This window comes from Pipistrellus kuhlii, unplaced genomic scaffold (assembly GCF_014108245.1).
Source record: "Pipistrellus kuhlii isolate mPipKuh1 unplaced genomic scaffold, mPipKuh1.p scaffold_m20_p_21, whole genome shotgun sequence".
In the NCBI taxonomy this organism is placed as follows: domain Eukaryota; kingdom Metazoa; phylum Chordata; class Mammalia; order Chiroptera; family Vespertilionidae; genus Pipistrellus; species Pipistrellus kuhlii.
The window spans coordinates 5,512,823-5,540,481 of NW_023425520.1; the positions used below are offsets into that span (position 1 = coordinate 5,512,823).

The following is a 27,659-nucleotide window of genomic DNA, read 5'->3' on the forward strand; positions in this document are numbered from 1 at the left end:
TGACAGCTTGTGTGGGAGTGGGGGAGAAAGAGAGTGCCAGGACCACCCCCTGATCTTTGGCTTCAATAGCTATACTGATGGACAGCATTGTCATTTCCTGAGATGAGCAAGACATTTGGAGGGGCAGTTTTAAGGATGAAGATCGGGAGTTTTGTTTTTGTATATATTTAATTTGTGATGCCCACCAGACATCAAAATGAAAATGCCAAGTAGACAACTGAAGGGGAAAAAATATTTCTGGGACCTATGAATTTGGCAATCAACAGCAGAACAGTCATTTTTTAATCACGTGATATGGTAAGATCTCCAAGGGAATAAGACTGAAAAGAGAGTAAGTTCAAAGAATGAGACCTGGGCCCTCTGCTGTTTGCAGGCCTATAAAATGAGGAAAAATGAGTGAAGAACTTCAAGTAAGAAAAAGCAGCTAATGAGAGAGAAACAGTAGGGCTGGAAGTCAAGTAAGAAACATGTATCTAAAAAGCCAGGGTCAAATAACAAGTCAAACATGGCAGAGAAATAAAATCAGGACTAAGAATTAAGCATTGAATTAAAAATCTACAGAGGGTCGTGACCTTGATGAGTAATTTCAGTAAAGAGATGGGGAGAAAAGAGATTGTCTCTTGTTTGTGACTGGAGTGGATTAAAGAGAGAATGAAGCACTAGGGTCAAAGACTATAGATAACTCTTGGAGAGGACCTTGTTATAAAGGAACCACAGAAATATTGTGGTTGCTGAATGGGCATGCAAGGTCAAGAGAGTTACTATAATTTGGTTAAAGATGAAGAAAATTATAGCTTGTTGAAGGGTGCAGAGAAGGGGTGACATAATTGTATGAATAGAATTAAAAATTCTATCACCTTGGCCCTACTTATCCAATAAGGGAAAATCTAATTATGTTGCATTTTATTTGATATTCTGACACCATTTGACTTTAAGTCTATTTTGTTTAAACCATTTTGACCTTATAAAATTTAGTGTATTTTATAAAGATCTTATGAAAAAGTTAAGTTGAAGGTGGAAAATAATGTCAGTCATTCAACAACATTGAGAGAGAGATATGAGTTATGAATTTTTCATTATCACACTTAACCTGCACAGGATTCTTATGTACAAAGTACTATTCTAGTTTTCCACGAGGAAATAAAAACTCTAGGAATATTAAGTAATTTGTTCAATGTCATTAGCTAAGTCATAGGATTATCAGAATTAAGAGGTAAAATTTATATACACTCTATTTACTCTGGGTCTGCCATTCCCCAGAAATAACTTTGTCCATTTGGGTGGCAGAGTGAGTTGATCTTTTATGACACTTTTATTTATTGCATGACATTTACTGTGCATATTAATAGACAAATCTGTGGTTAGAAATGCAAAGTATGATGGGGATAAAAGCTCCAGATCAATGAGGAAGGTCTTTGAAAAGGGGAAGAAATCAGTAAAAGCAAGGCAGCATAGCATCCTGGTGTTAAAATTATGTCCTTGAGGATCAAATAGTTTAAAAGTCCTAACTTATAAATAAGACTCGGGGACCCAGAAAATAAATAATTTGCCAGAGGAGGCAGAATTAATCACAAAAGAACAGAGAGCTCCTGACTCTGAATTGAATGTTCTCTTCAATGCACCTACAGCATAATTCATGGGTTGAAATTAGCTTCCACAAAGAGAATTACAAGTTCCCATTGATTAATATGGTTTTGGAGTACATTATAATGATATTTCTTTTAAAATCAAATAGAAAAATGTTAATTTCTTGTTTATGTGAAGCTTTAGTTTGAGTAAGATATTATTGTTCATCTTTATTTACTTGAATTTATCTCCTTTTTTCTTCATGTTTCTCTTTACAAAGGTGGTATAAGGATAAGCATTTTGGGTCTGTAGAGTGGGCTGCTTCTTATTTCTGATTTAGATCATCTCTGTCATTTGCCATCCTTCCTATGCTTTCACAGTTGTGGGGTTGCTTGCCAAGTTGCACTAGACAAAGAGAGGGAGCAGAATTGAAGGAAAAAGGGGAGGAGAGAGCTCAGGAGAGCAAGCCCTAGGGCAGTGGTCCACAAACTCATTAGTCAACAGTGCCAAATATTGACAGTACGAAAATTGAAATTTCTTTTGAAAGCCAAATTTTTTAAACTTAAACTATATAGGTAGGTACATTGTTATTAACTTAGGCTACAAACTGGCCTTTGCTAAAAACTCAAGGGGCCAAAGAGCTGCATGTGGCTTGCAAGCCGCAGTTTGCAGACCACTGCCCTAGGGGTATCTGGATTGTGAGATAGATCAAAAGGGGTCACAAGCTCTGCCTATGGGCCTCCAAGAAAAATACTCCGATTGATTATTATGTAAAGAACCAATCCTAGTGGCAATAAGTAATGAATTTGAGAATCTACAACCTCAAAGGAAACAAAGATGGGAGTAGATTAGCATCTTATGAGAGGTTGCTTCATTGATTTGCAGCAGAGAAATAAGGAAACAAAACATCTCCATACTTATGTAAACTTTATGATCTGCAGTGGTGAACATAAAATACAATATACCGCTGGTGTGTTATAGAATTGTATACCTGAAACCTATATAATTTATTAACCAATGTCACTCAAATAAATTCAGCAAAAATTAAATTTAAAATTTTTTATTTTTTTTTATTTTTTTTATTTTTACTTTTATCTTTTAAATATATTTTATTGATTTTGTACAGAGAGGAAAGGAGAGAGATAGAGAGTTAGAAACATCGATGAGAGTCATTGATCAGCTGCCTCTTGCACACCCCCTACTGGGGATCTGCCCGCAACCAAGGTACATGCCCTTGACTGGAATTGAACCCGGGACCCTTCAGTCCCCAAGCCGATGCTCTATCCATTGAGCCAAACCGGTCCCGGCTAAATTTAAAAATTTTTTAATGTCTGACATTCAGACTCACAGAGCCCCTTTGATATAGAAATCTGTTTTAGGCTTCATTGTTGTTGTTTTGTTTTTTTTCCTAGGAAGTTAAATGTAATATTTCAAAGGAAATGGTTTGGTCATTGGTGCCAAATATTGCTGAGAGGGCAAGTAAGATGAGGAACCAAAATATCCATCAGATGTAACAATTGTGAATTCCTTGGAGATAGGCAGCTATATCAGTACAATCATAAAGGCAAATGCCTGAGTTTAATGTGTTAGGATGAACTGTAGATAAGAAAGTTACTAAAAGTTATATAAACTTTGTGAGAAGTGTAGCTGAAAAAGGAATTAAAAAAGATAATGGTAGGTGCTTATAGAATATAGGATTGACAGTAGGATATTTTGAAAGGGAAAGACGAGCTTATTTAAACTTATCAAAGTTTTCAAATGTCATAGACTGGCTATGTTTTTGGAATTGCTATAAGGATAATCAATAATGTGAAACAGGATAGAATCACACACACAGATAAAGAATTGTATTGGCAAATGAATATCTCTTCTAATATAATAAAAGAACACAGACATATAGTTTTGCACAGGTCCTTTACACATTTACCTATTAATGATTGTTGGTGTGTTTTGTTTGTTTTTTTCATTGATTTGAAGAAGTTCTATATTATAGGATCATTTACCCTCAATTTTTATTATATACTAGAGGCCTGGTGCATGAAACTCATGCCCATTTAGGGTCCCTAGGTCTGGCTGGCAATCAGGGTCCATTGAGGCCTTCTGGCTGCAGCCAGGGTCTTCCTTCATTCCATGCTGCCCTCTTGTGGTCAGTGCACGTCACAGCAAGCAATCAAACTCCTGGTCTCCTGGTTGAACACCCGAGGAGATACTTTGCATATTAGCTTTTTATATATATACTAGAGGCCTGGTGCATGAATTCAAAGAGTAGGTCCCTCAGTCCCGTTTGTGCCCTCTTGCATTCTGGGACCCCTTGCTCCTTACTGCCCCATACAGTGGAGGTGCCAGCCATTTGCCCAGCGTCTGACTAAGCAGTGCTCCCCTTGTGGGAGCATACTAACCACCAGGGGGCAGCTCCTGCATTAATCATATACCCCCTTGTGGTCAGTGCGCATCACAGTGACCAGTCGTTCTGCTGTTCAGTTGAATTGCATATTAGGGTTTTATTATATAGGATATAGATGTTGCATGCATTTATAGAGTTTTGTCTGTCTTTTAGTTTTAATTAATTTGAAATTGATAGCATAAATAAGTTTTCATGAGTAAGTTTAGAGGAAGGTGGTCAAAAGGTACAGTAATAAGATAAATAAGGAATGTAACCTCCACTTACAGATAAGGATAGCATAGTGACTGTAGTAAACACTCCTGTGTAATATATAGAAAAGTTGTTAAAGAATATGAGATAATGGTGTTAACTTAACTTATTATAGCAATCATTTCACAATATATTTAAGTTAAATCATTATGTTGTACACCCTAAACAGAATTGTATATCAATTACATCTCAATAAAACTGGAAGAAAGAAAAAAAAAAAGATAGTCTTGGCAAATGTGGCTCAATTGGGTGAGTGTTGTCCCATACACCAAAAGGTTTCTGGTTCAATTCCCCAGTCAGGACATATGCCCAAGTTATGGGCTTGATTCCCACTAAAGGGCATGCAGTAACTTATAGTCTCTCTCTCTCTCTCCCTCTCTCTCTCTCTCTCTCTCTCTCTCTCTCTCTCTCTCTCTCTCTCTCTCTGTCTCTCTCTTTCTTCCCCTCCCTCTTCCTCTCCCTCTCTCTCTAAAAATCGATAAAGATATATTTTTAAAAATATATAGTTATTTTTCCTTATCCCCCTGTTGCCCCCAATAACCCCCCTGGGTTCTTTTATCAGAGTGGAAGTAAAATAAAGATTACTAACTTGTGTTTCATACAGCATTCAAAAGGCCATTATTTAGCTAGAAAGTTCTCAATATTTCTATCGATTTTGTTATATCAAATTTTCCTTTAAAGTTTTTGCATGTGACATTTTGAATATCGATAGAAAGAACTTCTTTGACCAAAGCATATGTAACATTCTTCAATCATTTTTTTTCCTGAGGCATACATGAATATATTTTTTTGAATTTTTAGTACACTAGGAATCTTTACAGTAGGCGTGAGGTAGGGATCTCTGCCCAGCCCACCTGTACCACCAGCACAGAGGTTGCCTTTAATTAGTACATGCTGTCCAACCTTCAGGTTTTAGCCTCAAGCACCTTACAAATTGTGTAATGTGGGTCAAGGAACACTTCCTGGAACTGGATCAAAACTGTCTAACTACCTCTTAGACCCTGCATCCTTGCTGTGGGAGCAAGGACAAAGAACTGTGCACATTTTCCTCAAGCACATGCATTCTTCTTCAACCAGAGTCATTCAGAATGCTTCCCGGGAGTTTAATTTTCATGATTTTATTCACTTCTCAGTTTAAAGGTATGTCTTAATTTTTTCATCTGGGTTTTCTTATTGTACAATGTGATAATGTCTCTTTAATCACAATGTTTAAATGCAAACAATAAAAACATTAATATCCCTTGATGGTTTTGCCGGGAACACAGCATAGGTTTTGGACTACATTAGAGCTAATCTTGAGATTCTATGATTCTATGAAATGCCATGTCGCTCTTAAATAGCCTGAGTTACAGGGGCCAAGGAGGCAGGAGTGAGCTGAATATTTGTAATGCAGCAGTCACTGTGTTAGCCAGGAGCCACTTTGTATATGAGCATGTTTAAACTTTTATATTATCATCTCCACTTGCAGATAAGGAAATCAGAGAGATTAGGTGTGCTACTCATAGTCATATGATAATAAGCTGGTAAAACTTTGATTCAAATAAAAAAGCAGATTCCAAAGTCCTGTGCTCTTTCTTCCACATGGGTCTTGGTGTGACGACTACCAACGAGACAGGAAATGTGTAGATTCTGTTTAACACTGATTGAAGAGTATCTAAAACCTTTAACAAGGGAAGCCTTCTATTTAGCTTCTTGAGTTAGGACTTCAAATGCTACTGTCCCTGGGAGATATAAACAATGATTTGCATTGAAACTGTCCATTTTAAGGGAGGCTTTGACAGGTGGCAGAATCAAGAGACAGGCATGAGGAGAATCAGATGACAAAGGTGACAAAGTAGAACTAGGTTAAAAGATGGAAGACGCCGAAGCACCCTGATTTCTTTGCCTCCTTTCCAGTTTTACTTACATTTTTCTACATTGGAACTATCTCTCTCAATTTCCTTCCTTGTAAAGCAGAGGATGCTATCTTACAGTGATGTTGTACACGGCTGCTAATTGGGAGCAAGTGAACTCTATGAGAGTAATTCTGTTATCCAGTCACCGTGGGTGCATGTTAATGCCACATGTATTTTCCCTTTATGCTTCCTTTTAGAAAAGGCAGTCCTTACAGTAGAGGGCCAAGAGCTGGTTTATCCTAAAAGACTTCCTCTGGTACAGAAGCGAGATGTTTGGCACACTCATGATTATGACCTACAGGTATAGATTTTTGAAGTAATAAATAAAATGTATTGCTTTTACAGGTATGTGGAAAGCAACCTCAGTTTCTAATTAGAAGCAAACAAGAGAAAAGTCTCAGTTCTTCTCAGGACTCCCAATCAGTTTACGGCCTGTGCCTGGGTGGGTAGGATATGGAGGATAAGAGGAAAGAAGCCCTGGACAGATTGGGAGACAAGAAGGAGTCAAGCTCAGATTTTAGGGGGTTGCATTAAACATTTTTCAGTCTATGTGAGGAGCTCCACTACCTGCTCTCCAGGCTGACGTAAGGCAACCTCACTTATTCTGAGCTGGCTCCCATGAACAGGGATCTGATTTGCAGGTTATTTGCCTGACAGATTTGCGGCAGAGTTGGATAACGTTGACAGCAACAGAAAGGCCTACGTGGCCCATTGGCTAGAAGGGTGGTTTATTCAGGTGTTAAAATTAAAAAGTTACCATTTTATTTTTATAAGTAATAAATGTTTACTTATGTAGAAATTGTATAATACACATCATGGGTGCAAACCTTAACATGAAGTTATTTTCAATTCCCAATATTATAAAAGACATTCAATGTTGGCCCTTAGATTTTTATTACCAGGCATTTGCATTTTGAGCCTTAGGTTTTTAATTTGCTCACAGAGAATACTGACTGTCACTTTGACCTAACACTTCCTTTTTAAAAACTTCTTTATTGATTAAGGCATTACATATGTGTCATTATCCCCCCTATTCCCTCCCCAAATCCCCACTTATGTCCTCACCCCTGTGGTGTCTGTGTCCATTGGTGAGGCTTATATGCAAGCATACAAGTCCTTTGGTTGATCTCTTCCCCTTGCCCCCACCCTCCCCTACCTTTCTGCTGAGGTTTGGTGTACTGATCAATGTTTCTCTGTCTCTGGATCTGTTTTTGTTCATCAGTTTATGTTGTTCATTATATTCCATAAATGAGTGAGATCATGTGGTAGTTGAGCATTATGCTAAGTGAACTAAGCCAGTCAGAGAAGATAACTTTCACATGACCTAACACTTCTTGAGAGGGCAAACCTTTCCCAGTGTACTGCCTTTTCTTCCCTCCACCATTAGAAGAGCCAGCCTTCCAGGCTTCCACTTATTAGGTCTCTCAGTCAGAATTAAGGCACATTTTAATGTTCCAAATGATACTATTGAGGCCTCTTTAGTGATGGCTTGAGATGATGAAAAAAGCAACTATTTGGAAACAATGTCTACTCTAAACATTTTCGTCTGTTAACCTCCTTACAAATAGATTTGTCTTGAACTCCAAGCCTTTCCTCATCTTCTCTTAACTCAGTAGTCGGCAAACTGCGGCTCTTTGGCCCCTTGAGTGTGGGTCTTCCACAAAATAGCACGGCGTGGGCTAGTCTATTTTGAAGAAGTGGCGTTAAAAGAAGTTTAAGTTTAAAAAATATGGCTCTCAAAAAGAAATTTCAATCGTTGTCCTGTTGATATTTGGCTCTGTTGACTAATGAGTTTGCCAACCACTGTCTTAACTGGTTGATTATTAGCACCCAGCTAAGAGGTCAAAACAAGCTTTCTACCACCCATTGTGCAAAAGCTGGTGGGCTCTCTGGCTTCTGATAAGAATTAATCAATACTGATATTAAAAGTCCCACAGTGAATATGCAAGTTGAGCCAGAACTGAGGCAGGAAATACACAAGATGAGTTTGGAGCACCTGTACCAGGAAGTAAGGAAGTTCTCAAACAGACAATCTCTACCCACCATGAGGAGAGATGTTAAAAGAACATAGGAGCCAACTGAAATCACTTGTGATGGCCAAAGAAGAAACAATAAATTGAACAAAACAATATGTGACATTTTTGGACCCTAGCATAAAGTAAATGTCTATGATACCATGTTGATATAAATATGTGGTTTGATAAGTCAATAAATATGAGACTAGACATCACAGAAGAACAAAATATTGATGTAGATATCTCCTCCCCCCGACCTTCCTGGCCACCCAAGAGGTGGAGCATAACTCCTTACCCTTTAAGCTTGGGCTGTGCCTCATGACTTCCTTTCAAAGAGTGGACTAGAGAAGGGGGGAAATATCCCTTTACAGTGGAGAAAGCTGTCAGATGCTACCTCAGCCAGGTGACCAGTGTTAACATCACCAGGGATGTCATGTTGATAGTTTGTACTCTTGCTATGATGTGATGGAAATGACACTTTATTTGTTTTTCTCCCAAATCTCTATACACATTGTAAAAACCTAAATTGAGAGACAGCCTGCAAAATACCTGACCAGTATTCTTCAAAACTGTCGAAGTCATCCAAAATAGAGCAAGTCTGAGAAATTGTTATTATCTAGAGCACATGTGTCAAACACAAGGCCCGCGGGCCAAATCCGTCCCGCCAGGCCTTGCAATGTGGCCCGCACCGCGCTGTCATCACTGCACTCCGCTGCGTTTCCATCACAATGACAGTTTATGACTGTTCAGTAAACCATTCTGCCAGCGATTTAGGCTGGATTTTAGATTTTGGCCCCTTCTCTGATTGAGTTCGACACCCCTAATCTAGAGGAACTTAAGGAGACATGACAATAAAATGCAATATGGTGTTCTAAGTGAGATATTAAGGCCACAGAAGGACAGTAGACAAAAATGAAGGAAATCTGGTTAAGTGTAAATGTTGATTGTAAAATCCATAGTTGATTGTAAAAACAGTAGCGACAAATGCACCATAATATAACATTAAGGAAAACCTGAGTTGTGGAGTACATGAGAATTCGCTATATTGTCTTGCCAATTTTCTCTAAATCTAAAATGATTCTAAAATAAAACTAAATTTAAAACATAAATATAAATACATAAAATTATAAAATAAAAAATAAAGTTAACTATCCTGTTCATAAAACTATTAATGACAAGATTAAAAATAACTTTATCACATCTGACATATAAAAATTATTCCTCAATACTCAATAATATAAAATTTATATTCATTCACATTTCAAAATGTCCTGATATACCATCCTGTTATACACATAGACACACACACACACCTACACATCTATGCATAAAGGTCAACTTATTTTAAAATGGGATTTAACTCTCATTTAATTGAGTATCTGTTTCTTGCTTGCCCACTAACAATACTGTGTCTTTACAATAAAATGCTAATTTTATGTTACACTTGCAATAAAAAAAAGTCCTAATGATGCACACCTCACCTTTAACAAACACGAAACTCTCCTCCCCTTCCCTCAAAGTTGCCTCTCGTCAGTCAGAAGATCCTCCTCTTAGTAGTGGCACAGCTAAACAAACCAGAAAGGAGAGGTAGTTCTTAACTTCTCTCTTCAGCCTCCCTATCAAACAATCACCTAGCCTTGTAGACTCCATAATGTAAATGTCTTTCAAAATTATCTACTGTTCCTTATTCTTGCTGCCACTTCCCTGCACAGTCAGTATTACAGCAACAGCCTTTAAATGTTTCTCTTTTTTTTAACTTTAAAGTAAAATCCTGCATATATTAGCTTCCTTATAAATTCAGCTTTATTCATATTTACCATTTTGCCTGAAAGGAGAGCTGAACTCTGAGTAGACTACCCACCCTCAGCCCACACTGAAGGAGTACATATTTAGTTCACATTATGGATATTGTTTTTCAGGAAACTTATGACAATGAACTGTTATATGAAATAAGTCTAAGTAGGAAAAGCTTTATACTTCACCTTTTAAGATCAAGGTAAGTTCTATTATGATTTAATAACATAGATTTATTAGTCTATAGTATTAACCATTTTTGTAAAAACTTGCAGTGAAGTGAACTTACATCATTTTCATCTGTACATAATCTGAATTTGTACCCTCCTAATGTAAGCCCACATCATTTCAACAGCCTAACAATTATAGATACTGCTCTCCTGTTTCTAATTGACTCCCTGTTTGGGATATAGGAGTGCTTTGAGCTCTACATACTCTAAGAATACTTTCACAAATACTTTGTGAATCAGTGGAACAAAGGAAATTTGAAAACCATGGTTCTTAATGGAATTTTATTTAAAATAGATATCAAAGCACGTTCTGTTTGCACATGGAGCAAAATTGAAAGAATTTTATAGTGAACATTTATAAACCCATTAATATATACAGACTAGTAGCCCTGTGCACCAATCTGTTCACCAGTAGCTCACCAGTAGCTCGCTGCTGCCCTCCAGTAGCTCTCCACCTTCTGCCCCACCCTCCTGTAGCTCCCCCAGCCACTCCTCCTCCCTACCCCCCTTCAGAGTTTGCTGCCCTACCCCCTGCTTGTAGCCAGTAGCTTGCTGCCACCTTCCTGTAGCTCTTCCTGCTGCCCTGCCCTCCTGTAACTCCCTCTGCCTGCCCCCACCTCACCCTCCATAGCTTGCTGCCCTGCCTTCTCCAGTAGCTCTCTGCTGCCTCCTTGTAGCTCGCTGCCCCTCCCTCCTGATGACCGGTGATCTGGTCATTGCGCAGCGCTTGATCCTTATGCTTCACAGGGTAATGACCATTTGCATATTACATCTTTATTATATAAGATCCTCATAATCCCATCAAGTTAGACATATACACAAATATTCGTTAATATTTTACTATGCATGTTCATATCATAATTCCTTTATCTATTTACACATCCATTCACCTTTCATTGTTTTATGCATTTCAAATTATGTTGTATAAAATCTTCAATAAAATCCTTCCTAAAAAAACAAACATATCATTAGGGTTGGCAGGTTTTTCTTTTGATGTTAAAATTTTTTTATAATGAAATGCATAAACCTGAGTATACATTCATTGAATTTTGACAGATGCACATAGCTATGTTACCTAAACTCCTATTAAAATAAACTAGAAAGTTTTGTTTTATCTGAAATAGTCTTTATTTTCTCTTCATTCTCAAAGGTCATTTTTTGTGGATATAAAATTATGTGTTGACAGAGTTTTAGCAAATATTATAGACATATTCTCCTCTCCTGTGACGTCTATAGTCTCGCATGAGATTTTTGCAATAATTTTGATTCCTAAGGCAAGCAATTTTTACCAAGGTAATATTTTCTCCAGGTTCTTTTCAAGGTGCCACTTTGCTAAAACTGACAGAATATTTTTCTGTTTCTTCTATAGTCTTTACCAACCCATGAAATCCGGGTAGAAAGTTGTTCCACAGGAGTGGGATTAGTTTTGCTTCTTGCTTTTAGCCTAAGAGCAGTTCCTGAGATTTGACAGCAGTCTGGAGGCTTCTCAATCACATAAATGGTTTTATCTATCCTGTTTCCCTGAAAATAAGACAGTGTCTTATATTAATTTTTTCTCCCAAAGTTGCGCTAGTCTTATTTTTAGGGGATGTCTTATTTTTGGGGAAACAAGGTATGCACTGTCAAAAATGAGTAAACTTGGGCACTTCTCTGTCTTCTTTTCCAGGGAGTTCCTAGCCTCAAATTATAGTGAAACGTACTACTCCCCAAAAGGAGAGGAAATCACCAGCCATCCTGGAGTTAAGGTATTTTATCACACTAGCCTACGTTTCTTCTCTGAGACTCTTTTTTTCCTCCCGCAATTTTGCAAACCAATCCTAGCTTTACAAGCAGTTTCAGAAAGACTACTGTCACTGAATGATCCTAGAGTGCAAAGCCCTTTGAACGCTAAAAGTCTAACAAGCAAATAAATAATTTTTTTAAATTAATGTATTCTTTTTTACCAAACCGACTTCTTCTATGAACCCAAAAATTCTGGAGGAAGGATAAAACTGGACACTAAAGGAGTATAGGGCAGCCTGATGAGACTGTAATCAAGTTAAATTGATAAAACCTAAATAATAAATGAAATGATTTTAAATCCCCCATCTAATTGACCTTTAATGAGTCACACATTTAATGAACCCTTGTCCCCCATACTTCTTATGCACCCAACACTGAGGGTTCACCTTTATTTTCCAAATAAATCTTTGTGCATTTATTACTAGTATTTCAATGGAAATAGGTTCTATTTTTATAACTTTATTCACCTTTCCAGAACACGCCCTCTGCAGACTTCTAACCAAGAAGAGCATTATTCTCTTACCAAAGATATACTTTTAAAACCAATTTTCTCTATTTAAGGTAACTTCCAACTATGAAATCGAAGTCATTATGTAATGTATGTGAAGTAGAACAGGAAAAAAAACAGGGGACATTCTTTCATGCAGGGAGTGGTTGTTGGCCTGCAAGTGTCTGAGGTTCCTGGAGGAACATGGAAAGTGTCACATGTAGGTAGGAGTCACACAGATGGAAATGATGGAAGGTTATTCCTGTTGGACTCACCACGGGCAGAGCATCAAGTAGGGAGTGACAAAGATACCAACTTGGTTGAAGCAGAAGAGGAAGGCATAAAGGTTGGAGAGTGAGACCTAATTTCAATAGTCATCAAAAAGTTAGGCTTGATTTCATAGGCTACTCAACTGAGGAAAAATTATAGTAACACAGGAGGGTTAGTTTGGTAGATATTTTAGGATGGCTTAAAGTAGTAATATTACAGAAAGTAATCATGCAATTAAAATAAAAGATTCTAAAGCAGTTTCAAAAAATTTCAAGTGACATAACTCGTTAAATGAATGCATGAGTGAATATAAATATTAATTTGTGAGGATGAAATACTGATATATTGTGAACATATTATATGTAGCAATTTTATTTAGAAATACATATCAAATACATATCAAAAGGGAGAGGCAAAAGTAGGTTTATAGGCATTCCTATGGAAAATAATACAGTAATTAATAAATAGTAATATAAGAATAAACTCTATGTTTCTTATACTTCCAACTATAAACCTACTTTTGTCCCACCCTCTATATGTACTTATATCATTAGCCTCTTCATTTATTTTAGGATCACTGTTTTTACCAAGGATCCATTATACATGAATATGATTCTTCTGCCAGTATCAGCACATGTAATGGTCTCAGGTAATGCACAGTATCTTTCTATTTTGTTTATGATTTTTTTCTCTGGATTTAAAAAAAATTTAACTTCTCATTTTTCGCCCCAATGCTGGTAAATAAAAAAAGCTACTATATATTTTCAACATGAGTATCCACTTCATCCCATTGTTCATGTTCCCTTTTTATTAAAAAAAAAAAAAAAAAAAAAAAAAAAGATGTCTAATGGCAGCCCTAAGCAAGATAAGTATTCTAGCATATGATCAAGAGATTCAGTGTTTGAATACTATTGGAAATTTCATGTTCTATATCAGGATACTGAAATCAGAGACTTGCTCCTGAACATTTTATTTGCCAGTGGTAGAATTAAGTCCAAACCAGGTCTCTCAACTTCTAGTCATGTGAATTACACACACACATCAGCACTTCCCAGTGTTTTCGGTCCCTAGAAAGCAAAATGTCAGAAGCAAAACCTGTAGCGGTTCTCTGTAGATCTTTAACTCTACAAAGGAGAAAGACATAGAGAGGCAAAAGGTAGAACAAGAAACTTCTGTCTCTTTTGCTTTGGCATTTACTTGAGTAGTGCCCAGCATTTTCAAATATGAAAACCCCTTTAATAACAAGTTAATCACATAATAGCATTTGTACTTTAACATATATTCTACAATTAATGCATGGTGGTCATAAAAATTCATAGCATTTTTGCAAGAATTCTGAGACTTTCCAGGGATCTATAGCTGCAGGTGGGAATTGTTACTCTAATACTTGAAAGTAGAGATTGGACTGTTAAAGCTTCTGAAAAATCCAGATGAGTTGACTCTTACAAAAAGGTATGAATTCAAAGACCACAGATTATCTCATATTTTTATCATTCAAAATAGCTGCAGTCTCATGGGGCTTTGCCTTTATAGTTCTCCTTTCTTAAAAGGCAACATCAGAAAAAATAAGTAAATGGAACTACATCAAATTGAAAAGGTGTCGCACAACAAAGGAAACCAACAAAATGAAAAAGAAACCCACTCTGCGGGAGAACATACTCACTAGTACATCTGATAAGAGGTTAATATCCAAAATTTATTTAAAAATGTATAAAACTGAACACCAATAAAGCAATCCAATTACAAAATGGGCAAAGGATCTGAATAGACACTTCTCCAAAGAGGTTATACAGATGGCTAATAGACGTATGAAAAATACTTAACAGCACTAATCATGAGAAAGATGCAAGTTAAACCACAATGATATATCACTTCACACCTGGCAGAATGGCTATGATCAATAAATCAACAAAAACAAGTGTTGGCAAGGATGTGGAGAAAAGTGAATCCTTGTGTACTCTTGGTGAGAATGCAGATTGATGCAACCATTGTGAAAAACAGTATAGAATAACTTCAAAATTCAATTGACTTATGATCCAGCAATTCTACCTCTGGGAACACAACCAAAGAGACCCAAAAACACTTTTTCAAAAGAATATATGCACCCTATGTTCATTGCAGCTTTATTTATAACTAGTGGCTTGGTGAATGGATTCATACACATTGTAAGGAAATTAATTAGAAGAAATATTTTAATATCGCTGACAGATCAAAACACACACATGTGATTAGCTCCAGAGAGACCTTTATATGTATCACACATGCATGAATTAAGGTTTGTTTTTAAATTGCCAGTGCATATTGGTCAGACAGTTGGTCACTTAATATTTTATATATATAGATAGCCGAGATCTGGAAGCAGTCCAAGTATCTATCAGTATATGAGTGGATAAAAGAGTTATGGTACATTTGCACAATGGAAGACTATTTGGCCATAAAAAGGAAGAAAATTTTACCCTTTAGCAACATCATGGATGGACCTGGAGAACATTATGCTAAGTGAGATAAACCAGTCAGAGAAAGACAAGTGCCATATCATTTCCCTCAAATGTGGAATTTAATAAACAAATTGAACCAATAAGCAAAACAGAGACAGACTCATAGATAGAGCACAAACAGATAGCTCTGGGAGTGCTGGGGAAAGTGGAGGGATTGAGCAAAACAGAGAAAAAACTCATGGACATGAACAGCAATATGGTGACTGTGGGGGTGGTGGGTGGAGTTGGAAGAGGGTATATGGGGGATAAATGGTGATGTGAAAAGTAATAAAATAAAAGGGAGTGGGAAAAAGTACTTATGTTAAATTTGAAAATTAAACCAAATTAGGGAGAATTTATAAAATAGATAATAAAAAATTTAAAAGACAGCATCAATAAATATGGAATAGAGTAGTTTTGTATAGTAAGGTAATAATAAAAATTCTTAATTATGCATTGTGTTCTCAATTTCCACAGGGGATTCTTCAGGGTATATGACCAAAGGTACCTTATTGAACCAGTGAAATATTCAGATGAGGGAGAACATTTAGTATTCAACTATAACCCAAAAATTCAGTATGCTGCCAATTATTCTTGTACAGAGCTTAATTTTAAAAGGACAACTGCTCCAAACATCAATTCTAAATCCATGGAAGTGAATTCTTTATTTTTAAGTTATATTTTTCTCCATTCCTTTATGATCTCAAGAGAGAAATTCTGATCTCAACAAAGAAAGTATGAATACTATCTGCATCTATCTCTTTACTGTTTGAAATCTGAAATCTCAAGCACTTGTATTTGTTATCTATATGGAAAGTGATTGTTACATACAGTAAATCTCAGTTTGTCCCATTGGTTTCAGGAAGGGGAATATCTACCATATGTATATAGGTTTAGAGCATTTGAGCTACAAATGGCTAAAAGAGTGAAATTTACATTGTCTTGGAACCTATCCTATATATTGTCTGCCCTTGTCTTCATTGACATTTTTGGGGAATTAATAAGCAAGATTCTCTCCCTTTAATTAGGTCAAATGTTCTAACTCTTAAGGACAATTAAGAGAATAATGAGTTCATTTTCTCTACAACCAATTTATATCTCCTTAAATTCCACTGGATGTTAGTTAGCCTTTAAGTTCCAAAATTGTTCATCTTCTTCCCATATTCTTAGTCCAATTAAATAAATCAATCAATAAAAGATTACTTAGTCCACATAAGAATGACTTAGTCAATCTTTGAACAACATGTCCCTGATTTATACTCAGAGAATATGCATGAACTCCAATGTATGCCATCAAAAACTGAAAACATAGAATTTCTTAGTATTGGTATTTTATAAAAGATCTATAGTTAGCAACTTTTATACATGTCCTCTTGGAATTAGACTACTGAAATACAGATGATTTGGAGAGAGGAGCAAGAATAAATGAAAAACAATCAGTTCTATTAGCCTGACTGTAGGCTAATAATTAGCTCTATGTTAGTTCTGAGCTTTATAGATGGATGCTTTTTTTAAAGGAGTTTTCTTAGTAAGCATTTACTTTGTAAATAAAAAAAAAAACTTAATGTTAAAAACTATATATATATTTTTTATTTATAACTTATTTTATGTGAAAGACTTAACAAGGAACAAAAAGATAATCAAATATGGAATGCTATTTCAGGTTTATTACAATCTGATATACAGGACCACATCTTTTAATAATATGGATTTTATTTAGATAATTTTCTAGAATTACTAAATATACTTCTATACCTCACATTCTTGTATCAATAAAAATTTACAATTCTTACCTTACAAATGTTATCTTAAAATTTTAAAATAGGGAATATTAACTATACCTCATTAATTTTTTTTTATAAACTTCCAGGTCACCCATTTAGAAAACTATGTTGAACTGTTTGTTGTTGCTGATAGTAACGTGGTAAGTTTTCAAATGAATATTGGCTCTTCATTCATCCTTATAAAACTAGATTTGTGATCCTAACAAATAAAAAGGTTTATGCAGAATTTCATTCTGGGCTCAATATCTTTTTTGCTTCCCAGAACAGATTTTTATAAGAGATGATTGCATCCTTTAGTTGTACAGCAGACTGAGCCAAAAAAGAACTGCCCTCCCCATTACAAATATGAAAATGCTGAGCAACATGCAAAAAATGAAACTATATCTATACTCTGTAGTTCAGCTAAAACCAACCAAACAAAAATAACAGCAACAACAATAAAAACAAGAAATCTCCAAGTGCTAAAAATGAGGAAGAAAGCCTCAGAGTAGTAAATAAAACTTAAAGGCTTTGTGACTCACAATACGTAGACTAGTGCATGATACTCAGAGCCATAAAGGGCTGGCCCAGACCTGTAAAGGGAAATAGAAAGGTTCTGTGCATTGAAAATGAAAAGAGAAAGAAAACATTCTGTCTTCCTTGGGAAAAGGGCAGAGGAAATATAATGCATAGGAAAAGAAAAAAAAAATCTAATGAATTAGTAAATTCTAGGCACTAATGTATAGATAGGATCATTGCATGTCAGTAAGAAAAAGTTAACTAGATTTTTAAAGAAAATTAAGAGAAGCTTTGATCTTAATAATAATCTACACTAATAAAAGAGAAATATACAAATTGACCATCACTTTGAGATGCCCACTAGCCAATCAGAAGTGAGTATGCAAATTCATCTCATCGCCTCCATGGAGACCGACAGCAGGGAGGAGGCAGCTCACAGCCCAGCCTGCTTGGCAGTTGCTGTGGTGGCCCAGGAGCAGGCAAGTGCTGTCTGCAGGCAACACCCAGCATGGCCTGCTTGGCAGTCACCATGGTGTGGAGCAAGCAGGGCCTACAGAGAGGAGAGAACCAAGGGGAGCAGGCCTAAGCCATCAGTAGGACATCCCATGAGGGCTCCCGTATCGGAGAGGGTGCAGGTTAGACTGAGGGGCAACCCTCCTCCCATGCATTAATTTCTTGCACCAGGCCTCTAGTTTATTAATAAAGTCTAAGAGTTAGGGTATTTTGGTAAGATAGAAGAGGGAAAACAAAGGCAGCTTTGGAAAAACATGTTGAGGGTTTGACACATCTTGAAAGCAATATGATGAGTTTTAAGCATCATTAAGAGTGAGGGTATGATGGGTACACCCAGAGTTAGCAAGTTGAAAGAGAGAGCATAGCACAACTGTCTGATTCCAAGGAACACTAAACGTTTAATAAAGGTTTGGAAATAAAAGTACAAAGACCCCATGTCCATCCCTCTTTCTTTCCCCATGGGTGAAAATCAATTATAGATAAGTATTCTATTCCTGTAGTCCCTAAGACAACTTCGGAATCTCTATTAACTATGCATACTAGGCCAGCCCTACCCATTCATCAATGGGAATCCTGGAGTGAAAACATTTGTTATTTAGAAGCTAAGGGGATGGTGGAAAAGAGAAACCTCTCCACAGTAAGATCCCAGAAATGTATAGAGTAATGAAAACCAGGATGATAAGAAAAGTCTTGAAAGAGAAAATAGTCAATATTAAATATGAACAGGATGAACAGGAAGATGAGGGAAAAGTGTTCAATGGGTTGATCATTGAGAGGACATTTATCAAGAATAGTTTCAATGAAATGGTGATAGTCAAGCTAGTGAGTGATGAGTTGAGGATTAGGTGGTAGATGGTAATCAAAGAGATTCTAATGTTATATCATTGAGATATATAGATTTTTATTATAACAGGACAGCAATGAAATGTTCACTAGAAGATCCTTGCAAGATTCAGAACAGGACATTTATTTTTATTTTCTTTAGGTAAGAAGCTTGACCATTTCCATTGGTCCCCACAGAACAACTTACATTATTGTTAAATATATTTGGTCAGATCTACATGGGTGATACTGAGAACAAGGTCCTGATGGCACAAATAGAGAACCCATTTGAAAGAAGACAACAAAAGTCAGAATAGGTGGTGATGGAAAGACATAACTTAGGGTGGTGTACACACAATACAGTGTACAGATGATGTGGAATTGTGCACCTGAAACCTATATAATTTTGTTTAACCAGTGTGACCCAAATGAGTTTAATAAAAATAAAAAAATAATAAACTGACAGGATCGAGGTTGGCAAACTACAGCTTGCAAGCCACATGCGGTCCTTTGTCCCCTTGACTGTAGCTCTTCCACAAAATACCACAGCCTGGGTGAGTCTATTTTGAAGAAGTGGCATTAGAAGAAGTTTAAGTTTAAAAAATGTGGCTCTCAAAAGAAATTTCAATCGTTGTACTGTTGATATTTGGCTCTGTTGACTAATGAGCTTGCAGACCACTGCACTAGAGGGAAAAAACTAAAGAATAGGCCAGGGTAGGAAAGTTGGTGTTTCCTTCCTAGTCTTATCCTGGAAAGAAGGGCAAGCAACAATTCTGTGTCCCTTTCCTCACATATCTGGCTCTAGGGTGACCCTTGATTGTGTCCCATAATTTGTGGTCACCATAGACACAGAAAGGCTGATAAAGTTGCTGTTTGCTTGCAACATAATGGTTGCTGTGGAGATTTAAAAAGTTTTGTTTCATCAGCATGATAAATATGAAATCTAAAAAAAAACACTTACTATTTGATTTGATAAATCATGTAAATGTAATATAATAAAATGTGAAAGGGGACAAAGTTATAAAAACATTTAAAGTAATTGCTAAGTTGAAGCATGTCTTTTGAAAGTGCTACTTTCAAATTTTTGCTTACATTATCAATATTTTTAGCTGACTGCAAGGAATGTAAATGATATTTTTTTTCTTTGAAATATCTGATAATGTGTGAAATATTTTATTGAATTTGTATTAAACTCCTATTATTAATAGAGATTGGTCTGATGTTTATATTTGCAGTACCACAGGAATAACTATCCTCACAATAAACTGAGGAACCGAATTTGGGGAATGATCAATTTTGTCAACATGGTAAGATTTTATACAGTTTAAATCAAGCTAAAAATTACAAATGGAAAGAAATTTTTAGGATAGATACTGCTGAATTTCTGTGGTGGTTTTGAGACAGCCCAAAAGACAAAAATTCACTCAGTAGGCTAATGAGTAAACATTAATTAAATCCACAGCAATAAATGAACCAGAGGTCTGAGTTTTTTGTTTTCTAAATAAATGGCATTTATTAAATAAATATTTAAGTAAATTTTAAATATTGGTCACTAATCACAAAATTATATAAAGTAATGTACAAAGATTTTAATACCCATCATTTATAAATCAAATCCACTATTGTAAATTATTGCTCCATGACCGTGCACAGCAAAAAGGTTTGCAAATTCATGTAATTTTCTATATTTTGACACAGATGTTAAAAAAAAAATATTTCAGCAAAATCTATAGTTAACCATAACCTTTGTTAAAAAGCAATACTGTAAATTGTACATATTTTTCTTATTCTACTCCTTCTAAGTCATTGAGCTCCATTACTAGAATAAAGAAGGCCCAAAGGAAGATGCTGTAATGAGTAGCCCCATCTAGGTCAGACGTGATTCATTCACCAGTTGAAGGACATTTGATCAATTTTTAGTTTTTGCTATAATGAATAAGATTCCTTTCAACATTTGCATATAGATGTATATGCAAACATAAATTTTTATTTTCTTTTTGTAAATGACTAAGAAATAAGAATGCTGGGTCAAACAATAAGTATATGTACTTTAGCTAGTTCTAACAAATTTTTATGTTTTATTTTAAATTTTTGTTCAATTCAAATATATCCAATATCACTTATGATTTTCTATTTGATTCAATGGTTATATATGTGTGTCACTTAATTTCCAAATACTTGGCAATTTTTATACAACTTTATGTTAAATTTCTGCTTACCACATCCATACTTTCCATTAGAGATATAACATATAAATAATTATTATTTTACATTTCCTGTCAGATAACTTCAACATTTGGATTATCTCTGAGTCTAGTTTTGTTGACTCATCTCTCAAACAGTGGGCTGTTTTTCCTTGCTTTTTTGTGTATTCTTTATTATTTTATTGAATATTGGACATTACTTATAGGATAGTAGGGACAGAGGAAATAGTATTTATCACTTCTTTTGTGACTAGGCCATAACAAATGGGATTGAATCAATCTTATCAGCAATTACACTGGTTTGGGATGTTTCTATTGCTATTGTTACTTATAGTGCGCCATGAGCTTCAGATCTCTGTAATGTTATCTTGTACTTAGAGTCAGTCCTGGGTTATTCATTTCTGCTTCAATCTCAACTTCAACCTCAGGCATTTGTCCAGGGCCGATGCTCAAAGGAAGTTTTCTTTCACACAGATCTCTTCTTCAGTAGTAATCTGTTCTTGTGTTTTGCTCAGTAACTGCTGGCCTCGTTATGGGACCAAAGTGTTTTCTGTTATCCTGATCAATCCTCGGTCTTACGAAAGTCCTGCCCATGGGTCATTGGCTAGATATTTCTCCAAGTTCATGTCCTTCCTCCTTGGGTGGGAGCCCTTGAATAGTCTGGCCTCAATATAGTTTCCTCCCACTTCTCTAGGGGTGGGTGTTATTTTCCCTTCTTTCAGCTACAATAGGTCTTCACTTGAGTTTTGAGGGTGTAAAAGAAAAAGGTTGCTGAAGTTCATACAGCAGCTTAAGGCTTTTGTTTCTCAAGAGAGGGGCTTGGGAGGTTTCAAAATGTTTCCAAGGCAACAGTTACACCCATCCTTCAGGCAAGGATATCTCCAGTCTCCCACCGGCCCTCCATTGTGTTCTTGGGAAAGACATTACTTCGTAGTAATGTGCATGGGCATATTTCCTTGTGTCTGTCTCCCTGAGGGTCCTGTACTATTGTTCTATCCCACCCTTGTCTTTTAGCAATTCCTTAAAAATATTTGGTGGATTCTTCTTTTCTCTCTGTTTGACAAGCAGCATCTCTTTTTCTCTCTTTCTACCACTGGGAGATGCTCTTGTACAATTTCTCTTAGAAGGAGTCTGTATTTCCTTAGATTCCAGGCTGTTTGCCTAGTTACTTCAGCTCTCATGGTTTCAATAAAAAATAAAATTTTGTAGATTCTTTTTCTGTTGGTCATTATAGAAGCAGTGTTCTTTACAACTGTTAACATCTTCGATATGATGTTGGCTGTAGGTTTGTCATATAAAGCTTTTATTATATTAAGATATGAGCCCTCTATTCCCATTTTGCTGAGATATTTTATAAAGAAAGGGTATTGGATTTGGTCAAATGCTTTTTTCTGCATCAATTGATATGATTATGTGGTTTTTGTCTTTCAATTTTTTTATGTGATGTGTCATGTTTATTGATTTGCATATATTGTACCAGTCTTGCATCCTCAGAATAAATCCCACCTGGTTATGATGTTTGTTCTTTTTAATGTATTGTTGGATTCAATTTTCTAGTATTTTGTTGTAGATTTTAGCATATATGTTCATCAGGGGTATTGGCCTATAATTCTCTTTCTTTGTAGCATCTTTATCTTATTTTGGGATTAGGGTAATGCTGGATTCATAGTAAAAGCTTAGAAGTGCTCCTTCCTCTTTAATTTTTTGAAATAATCTGAGGAGGGTAGATTTTAATTCTTTAAATGTTTGATAAAACTGTCCTATGAATCTGTCCAGATCAGGCCTTTTGTTTCTGGGATTTTTTTAATTTTTATTACTGCTTCAATTTCCTCAGTAGTTATTGACCTATTCAGATTTTCTGATTCTTCTTGATTGCATTTTGGAATATTGTGTTTTTTTTTTTCTAGGAATATGTCCATTTCATCCAGGTTGTTTAGTTTGTTGGAATAGAGCTGTTCATAGTTTTTGTTTTGTTTTATTTTGTTTTGTTTTGTTTTTATAATCCTTTGCATTTCTGTGTGGTCAGTTGTTACTTCACTTCTTTCATTTCTGATTTTGTTTATTTGGGTCCTCTCTCTTTGCTTCTTGGTAAGCCTGGCTAGAGGGTCATCAATCTTATTTATCCTTTCAAAGATTCAGCTCTTGGTTCTAATGGTGTTTTGTATATATATATTTTTTGTCTCTATGTCATTTATTCCTGCTCTGATCTTTATTATCTCCTTCCATCTACTTACTCTGGGCTTTTCTTGTTGCTCTCTTTCTAACTCATTAAGTTGTAGGGTTAGATTATTTATTACCATTATTTATTTATTTATTTATTTATTTATTTAGGTAGGCCTGTAATGCTATGAACTTCCCTCTTAGGGTTGCTTTTACTGTGTCCCATAGATTTTTGGATTGTTGGTTTTTATTGCTTTGAGTCTTACACATTTATTGCTATGAGTTTTAATCCCTTCTCTCATGGATCTGGTCCCTCCTTTGTCTGCTTCAGATGTTCAGGGTTGGCAGGGTTACATGCAGAGTTCCTCTGGTGTGCAACTCCTTATGAGGGCCCAGCATCGGCAGCCTGAAATTTGCTACATGGCCCTGCTACTTGCAGTAGGATGGCAACCTCAGACCCTCTGGCTGGATACTTGCATTGTAGTCCGTTGATCCTTGCCTGGGATCACCAGGTTGGACCAGAAGGACACTCCCTAGGCCCAGGGTTGGGGTGGTCACAGGGTGGCTCTGTGTTGCTATGGCAGCCCTGTCAGCATGGGATTCTGGGAGGCTGGGTCCAGGCACATGGGTGAGAACTTCAAGGTGTGGGAGGTCTCTCTGGCATGCACTCACTGCAAAAGTTTCATTTTTTTTTTTTTATGTAAAAGAATATGCTAATGGCAAGGATCTTTCTGCAAATTGACTTTGTGAAATATTTTTTTTTAAATTTTAAACAGATTTATAAAACTTTCGACATTCATGTTACATTGGTTGGCCTTGAGATGTGGACAAGTGGAGATAAAATAAAAGTTGATTCCAATATAGAAACAACTTTATTACGTTTTTCAGCTTGGCAACAGGCAATCCTTAAAAAGAAGAAGAATTATGATCATGTTTTGTTACTCAGGTATGTAAATGCTCTACTTCCCTTCATACCTTAGGAAGTTTATAAAAAAAAAAAAGAAAACAAAACAAATAAAAACAAAATATTTTTAAGGCAATTGACATTTTTGGATAGTACACAGGGACAGAATGTTATGTCTAACTATATAGAAAAATTTCATAAGAACTTTTTAAGAATTTCCTTCCTAATAGTGGTGAACACTAGAAAGGAAAAATTTAATATATTCATATTCCTGGGCAGGGTTGAGAAATGTTGTTATGTAAGTAAAGCAATTTCAGAATCCATTTACTTTACCTTTCTGCTTTCAATTCTCACTCCTTCAGCTTTCCACACCATCCTATTCTAACACTCCCCAAAAATCAACTTTTTCTGAGAAAACGCCTTATACTCTGAACATTTCCCCTCAACAATGGGTGCTCATTCAGTGACTAGTGTTCCAAGAGCATCTTCTCTATCATTCAAATTTTCAGAAAACTAATGTGATAAATTAAAACTTCCATAGCCCTAAAATTTCTAAGAAAAAGTCTGAATTTATCTGGAATACTAAGGTAATTAATTCTTTAAAATAGGGGCCATTTTAAAATCATTTCTGTTATTCAAAATACCTGAGCACAGTACTCAGCCAGTAGAGAAATGGTAAATAATTGTGAAGCTGAACTGACTTCAATCTTATGTTTCACATACCCTGATATAGTAAAGAATGTTAATTTATGGAAGAACAAATTTGGAGCATTGGAGTCTTTTAGCATCTCTCCTGATTCCCTTACTACCTATAATAGCAGTGTTTCTCCTAAAGTCTGCAAACACAGCCTGCAAATGTGCTTTTGACCATTATCAAAATGTTAACTTTTAGTCTGACCTCAGAACTGTGAAGCTTCCAAAGCCTCTAGTCAGAGGTCAGCTCCAGCCCTTTGTTAGAATAATGAGAGTGAGCCAGACCTCTAGTGTAATATCATTTCTGATTTCCATACAGGGATGGCCCATAGCACATATTTGCAGGGGATGCATGTACCTGGCTTGGGCTTGGATATTCATGAACTAGTATAATTCAAAAATATGGGTAGTGAAGCAAAATATCATCATAACTTCTGTAGTGGCAAGCTTAGCCCCTTTGCCTAATCCTTAGACATGTGTTAAAAATAATTAATCAATTAATTTAAGAACATTTAAATGAGTATAAGTGGGAAATCTTTTACTTCCATGAGTGTCTCTTACTCTGAGAGGTAACTATCTCTCCCTAATAGTATGTCTACAGATAGAGAACTGATGTGAAGGGGAGTGATATTAATGACTAACTGGGCACTATGTTTGGGATTTCTCAGATGTTCAGTTTCTTATATATCTTCCCTTTTCTACTCACAAAGATCTAGAAGTGATAAGGCACTATATATGGCATTGTCATGGAGTGACTTTTGGTTTTAAGTGTTTTATGAGCAGTCAGAATTTGGACCCTGCTTTCTAAGGCACTTCATCTCCACAGGTGGTATTCTCCCAAGAAATTCAGAGTCTAGAATTCCATGTTCCTTCAAGATGTATAGTCAAATACTAAGTCTTTAAAATAGAGGCATGGGGACATTTAAATCATAAGGAAAGAAAAAGAGAACATCTTCATATATACATATACATATACATGTACATATACACACACACATATATACATATCCTATATAATAAAAGCCTAATGTGCTAAGCTAAGGCCGCTCAACCACTCACTGTGACATGCACTGACCACCAGGGGGCAGATCCTCTGACTGGTAGGTTAGCTTGCTGCTGGGATCCAGCCAATTGGGACTGAGCGAGAATAGCCAGACACGCTCTGGAACCCTCTTGCAGTCCCTCTCCAGCTGGCCAATCTCCTGAGTCCCTCTCCAGCCCTGATCGTGCACTAGTGAGGCCCCTTAGCCTGGCCTGAACCCTCTTGCAATCTGGGACCCCTCGGGAGATGTCCGAGAACCAATTTCAGCCCCAAGAAGGAGGATCGATTGCTATGATGTGCACTGACCACCAGGGGGCAGATGCTCAACACAGGAGCTGCCTCCTGGTGGTCAGTGCTCTCCGACAGGGTAGCACTGCTCAGCCAGAAGCCGGGTTCATGGCTGGTGAGCACAGCGGTGGTGGTGGGGGCCTCGCCTGCCTCTGTGGCAGTGCTAAGGATGTCCAACTGAAGGCTTTCAGTCCTGGACAGCGAGAGGGCACAGGCCTTCCAGCCCTGATAGCTCTCTTTAAGGTGTTCCAACTCCAAATATTTTTCTTGAAAGCATTTAGATTCATATGATATACACATCTACATCTGTCTTTTTAGTTAATCTAGGGATAGTTCTGTTTTCACATGATACTCTTTTAAATCTTTTATCATAGCTATAAAATTCTCTGTAATTTTTTATAGCTGATTCAAGATTTTTAAAAATTTTCAACCACAACCAATTAATCATGCATTGAGTCCATTCACTATGTTATATTTTCTAAACCTTTTTTAAAATATAGGTTTTTACTGATTTTGGTGAGGAAGAGAGAGATAGAAACATCAATGATGAGAGAGAATCATTGATCGGCTGCCTCCTGCACACCCCACACTGGGGACTGAGCCTGACAAGGAATTGAAATGTGATGCTCAACCATTGACCAACGCTGGCTGGGCTCTAAACATTTTAATTTTTTTTAAAGTTTTTTTTTGTTTGTTTGTTTGTTTGTTTGTTTTTTTGTTTGTTTTTTATCCAGAGCTGAATGCAGGGTAAACTGAAGTCAACTAAAATGGGACTCTACCATTGTTATTTTTTAAAAAATACTTTGTATGATTTCAACTAAATATTGCTTGATTTTTCAATGCATCTAATATACCATAGTTTTAAAATGAGCTAATGTCAACTGAAGTCATCCTTAACTCCAGGGAAAAGAAAAGACACTCTCATGTGCAAAGGCACTAGCACTGTGGGAATTCACTGCGGTTCAATGTACAGTACGTATTAATTAAACTACGATCTCAGATTGAAGAGTGTATTTTCGTTTTGTTTATAGTGGGAAGTGGCTTTATACCAATGCACAAGGAATTTCTTATCCAGGGGGTATGTGCCTGCCCAATTATTCCTGCAGTGTCGTTAAGGTGGGCTGTGTTTATTTATGTCATACTACTTAATAAAATGTTTGAATTAAATTTCTGTAATATTCTGTGTAAAAGGGACTATGTATGCATTTCTTCATGTATTCCTACCAACCCATGATCAAACTTCCATGTTGCTTTTATTAGATGAGAAAGGAAATATTTTATTTAAAAAACAATAGATGAATAATAAAGGTAAATCAGTGTTCACAGTTTAAGATAACATAATATACAAATTAACATGCAAAGATTTAAAAAGTTATTTTGCATATTAAATATAGTTTTGCAGATGACATATAAAGTCCATTAAACTCAACTGATTTCGCAAGTGAGGATAATTGTTCTTGTGCTGAAAAGAAATTGCAGAGACCATATAAAATATCATATTAAGGCAGACTTATTATTTGTTTTCCAAAAGCATAAGACCTTCACACTGCTGACTCTGATTCTTGTTTATCTGATCTTTCTC

The 27,659-nt window shown here is 36.1% G+C and overlaps 1 protein-coding gene across 1 annotated transcript in view; it reads left to right on the forward strand.

Annotated features, from left to right (window-relative positions):
* Window positions 1-392: 392 nt before the first annotated feature.
* Window positions 393-27,659, forward strand: part of ADAM7 (ADAM metallopeptidase domain 7) — a 51,440-nt gene continuing 24,173 nt past the window's right edge. The window contains exons 1-11 of the mRNA XM_036450581.1: window positions 393-410; window positions 2,979-3,045; window positions 6,312-6,415; window positions 10,049-10,125; window positions 11,820-11,898; window positions 13,265-13,341; window positions 15,647-15,824; window positions 17,040-17,093; window positions 20,022-20,093; window positions 23,927-24,096; window positions 27,109-27,193. Coding sequence (XP_036306474.1) covers window positions 393-410; window positions 2,979-3,045; window positions 6,312-6,415; window positions 10,049-10,125; window positions 11,820-11,898; window positions 13,265-13,341; window positions 15,647-15,824; window positions 17,040-17,093; window positions 20,022-20,093; window positions 23,927-24,096; window positions 27,109-27,193 — 981 coding nt within the window. The remainder of the gene's footprint in view (window positions 411-2,978; window positions 3,046-6,311; window positions 6,416-10,048; window positions 10,126-11,819; window positions 11,899-13,264; window positions 13,342-15,646; window positions 15,825-17,039; window positions 17,094-20,021; window positions 20,094-23,926; window positions 24,097-27,108; window positions 27,194-27,659) is intronic.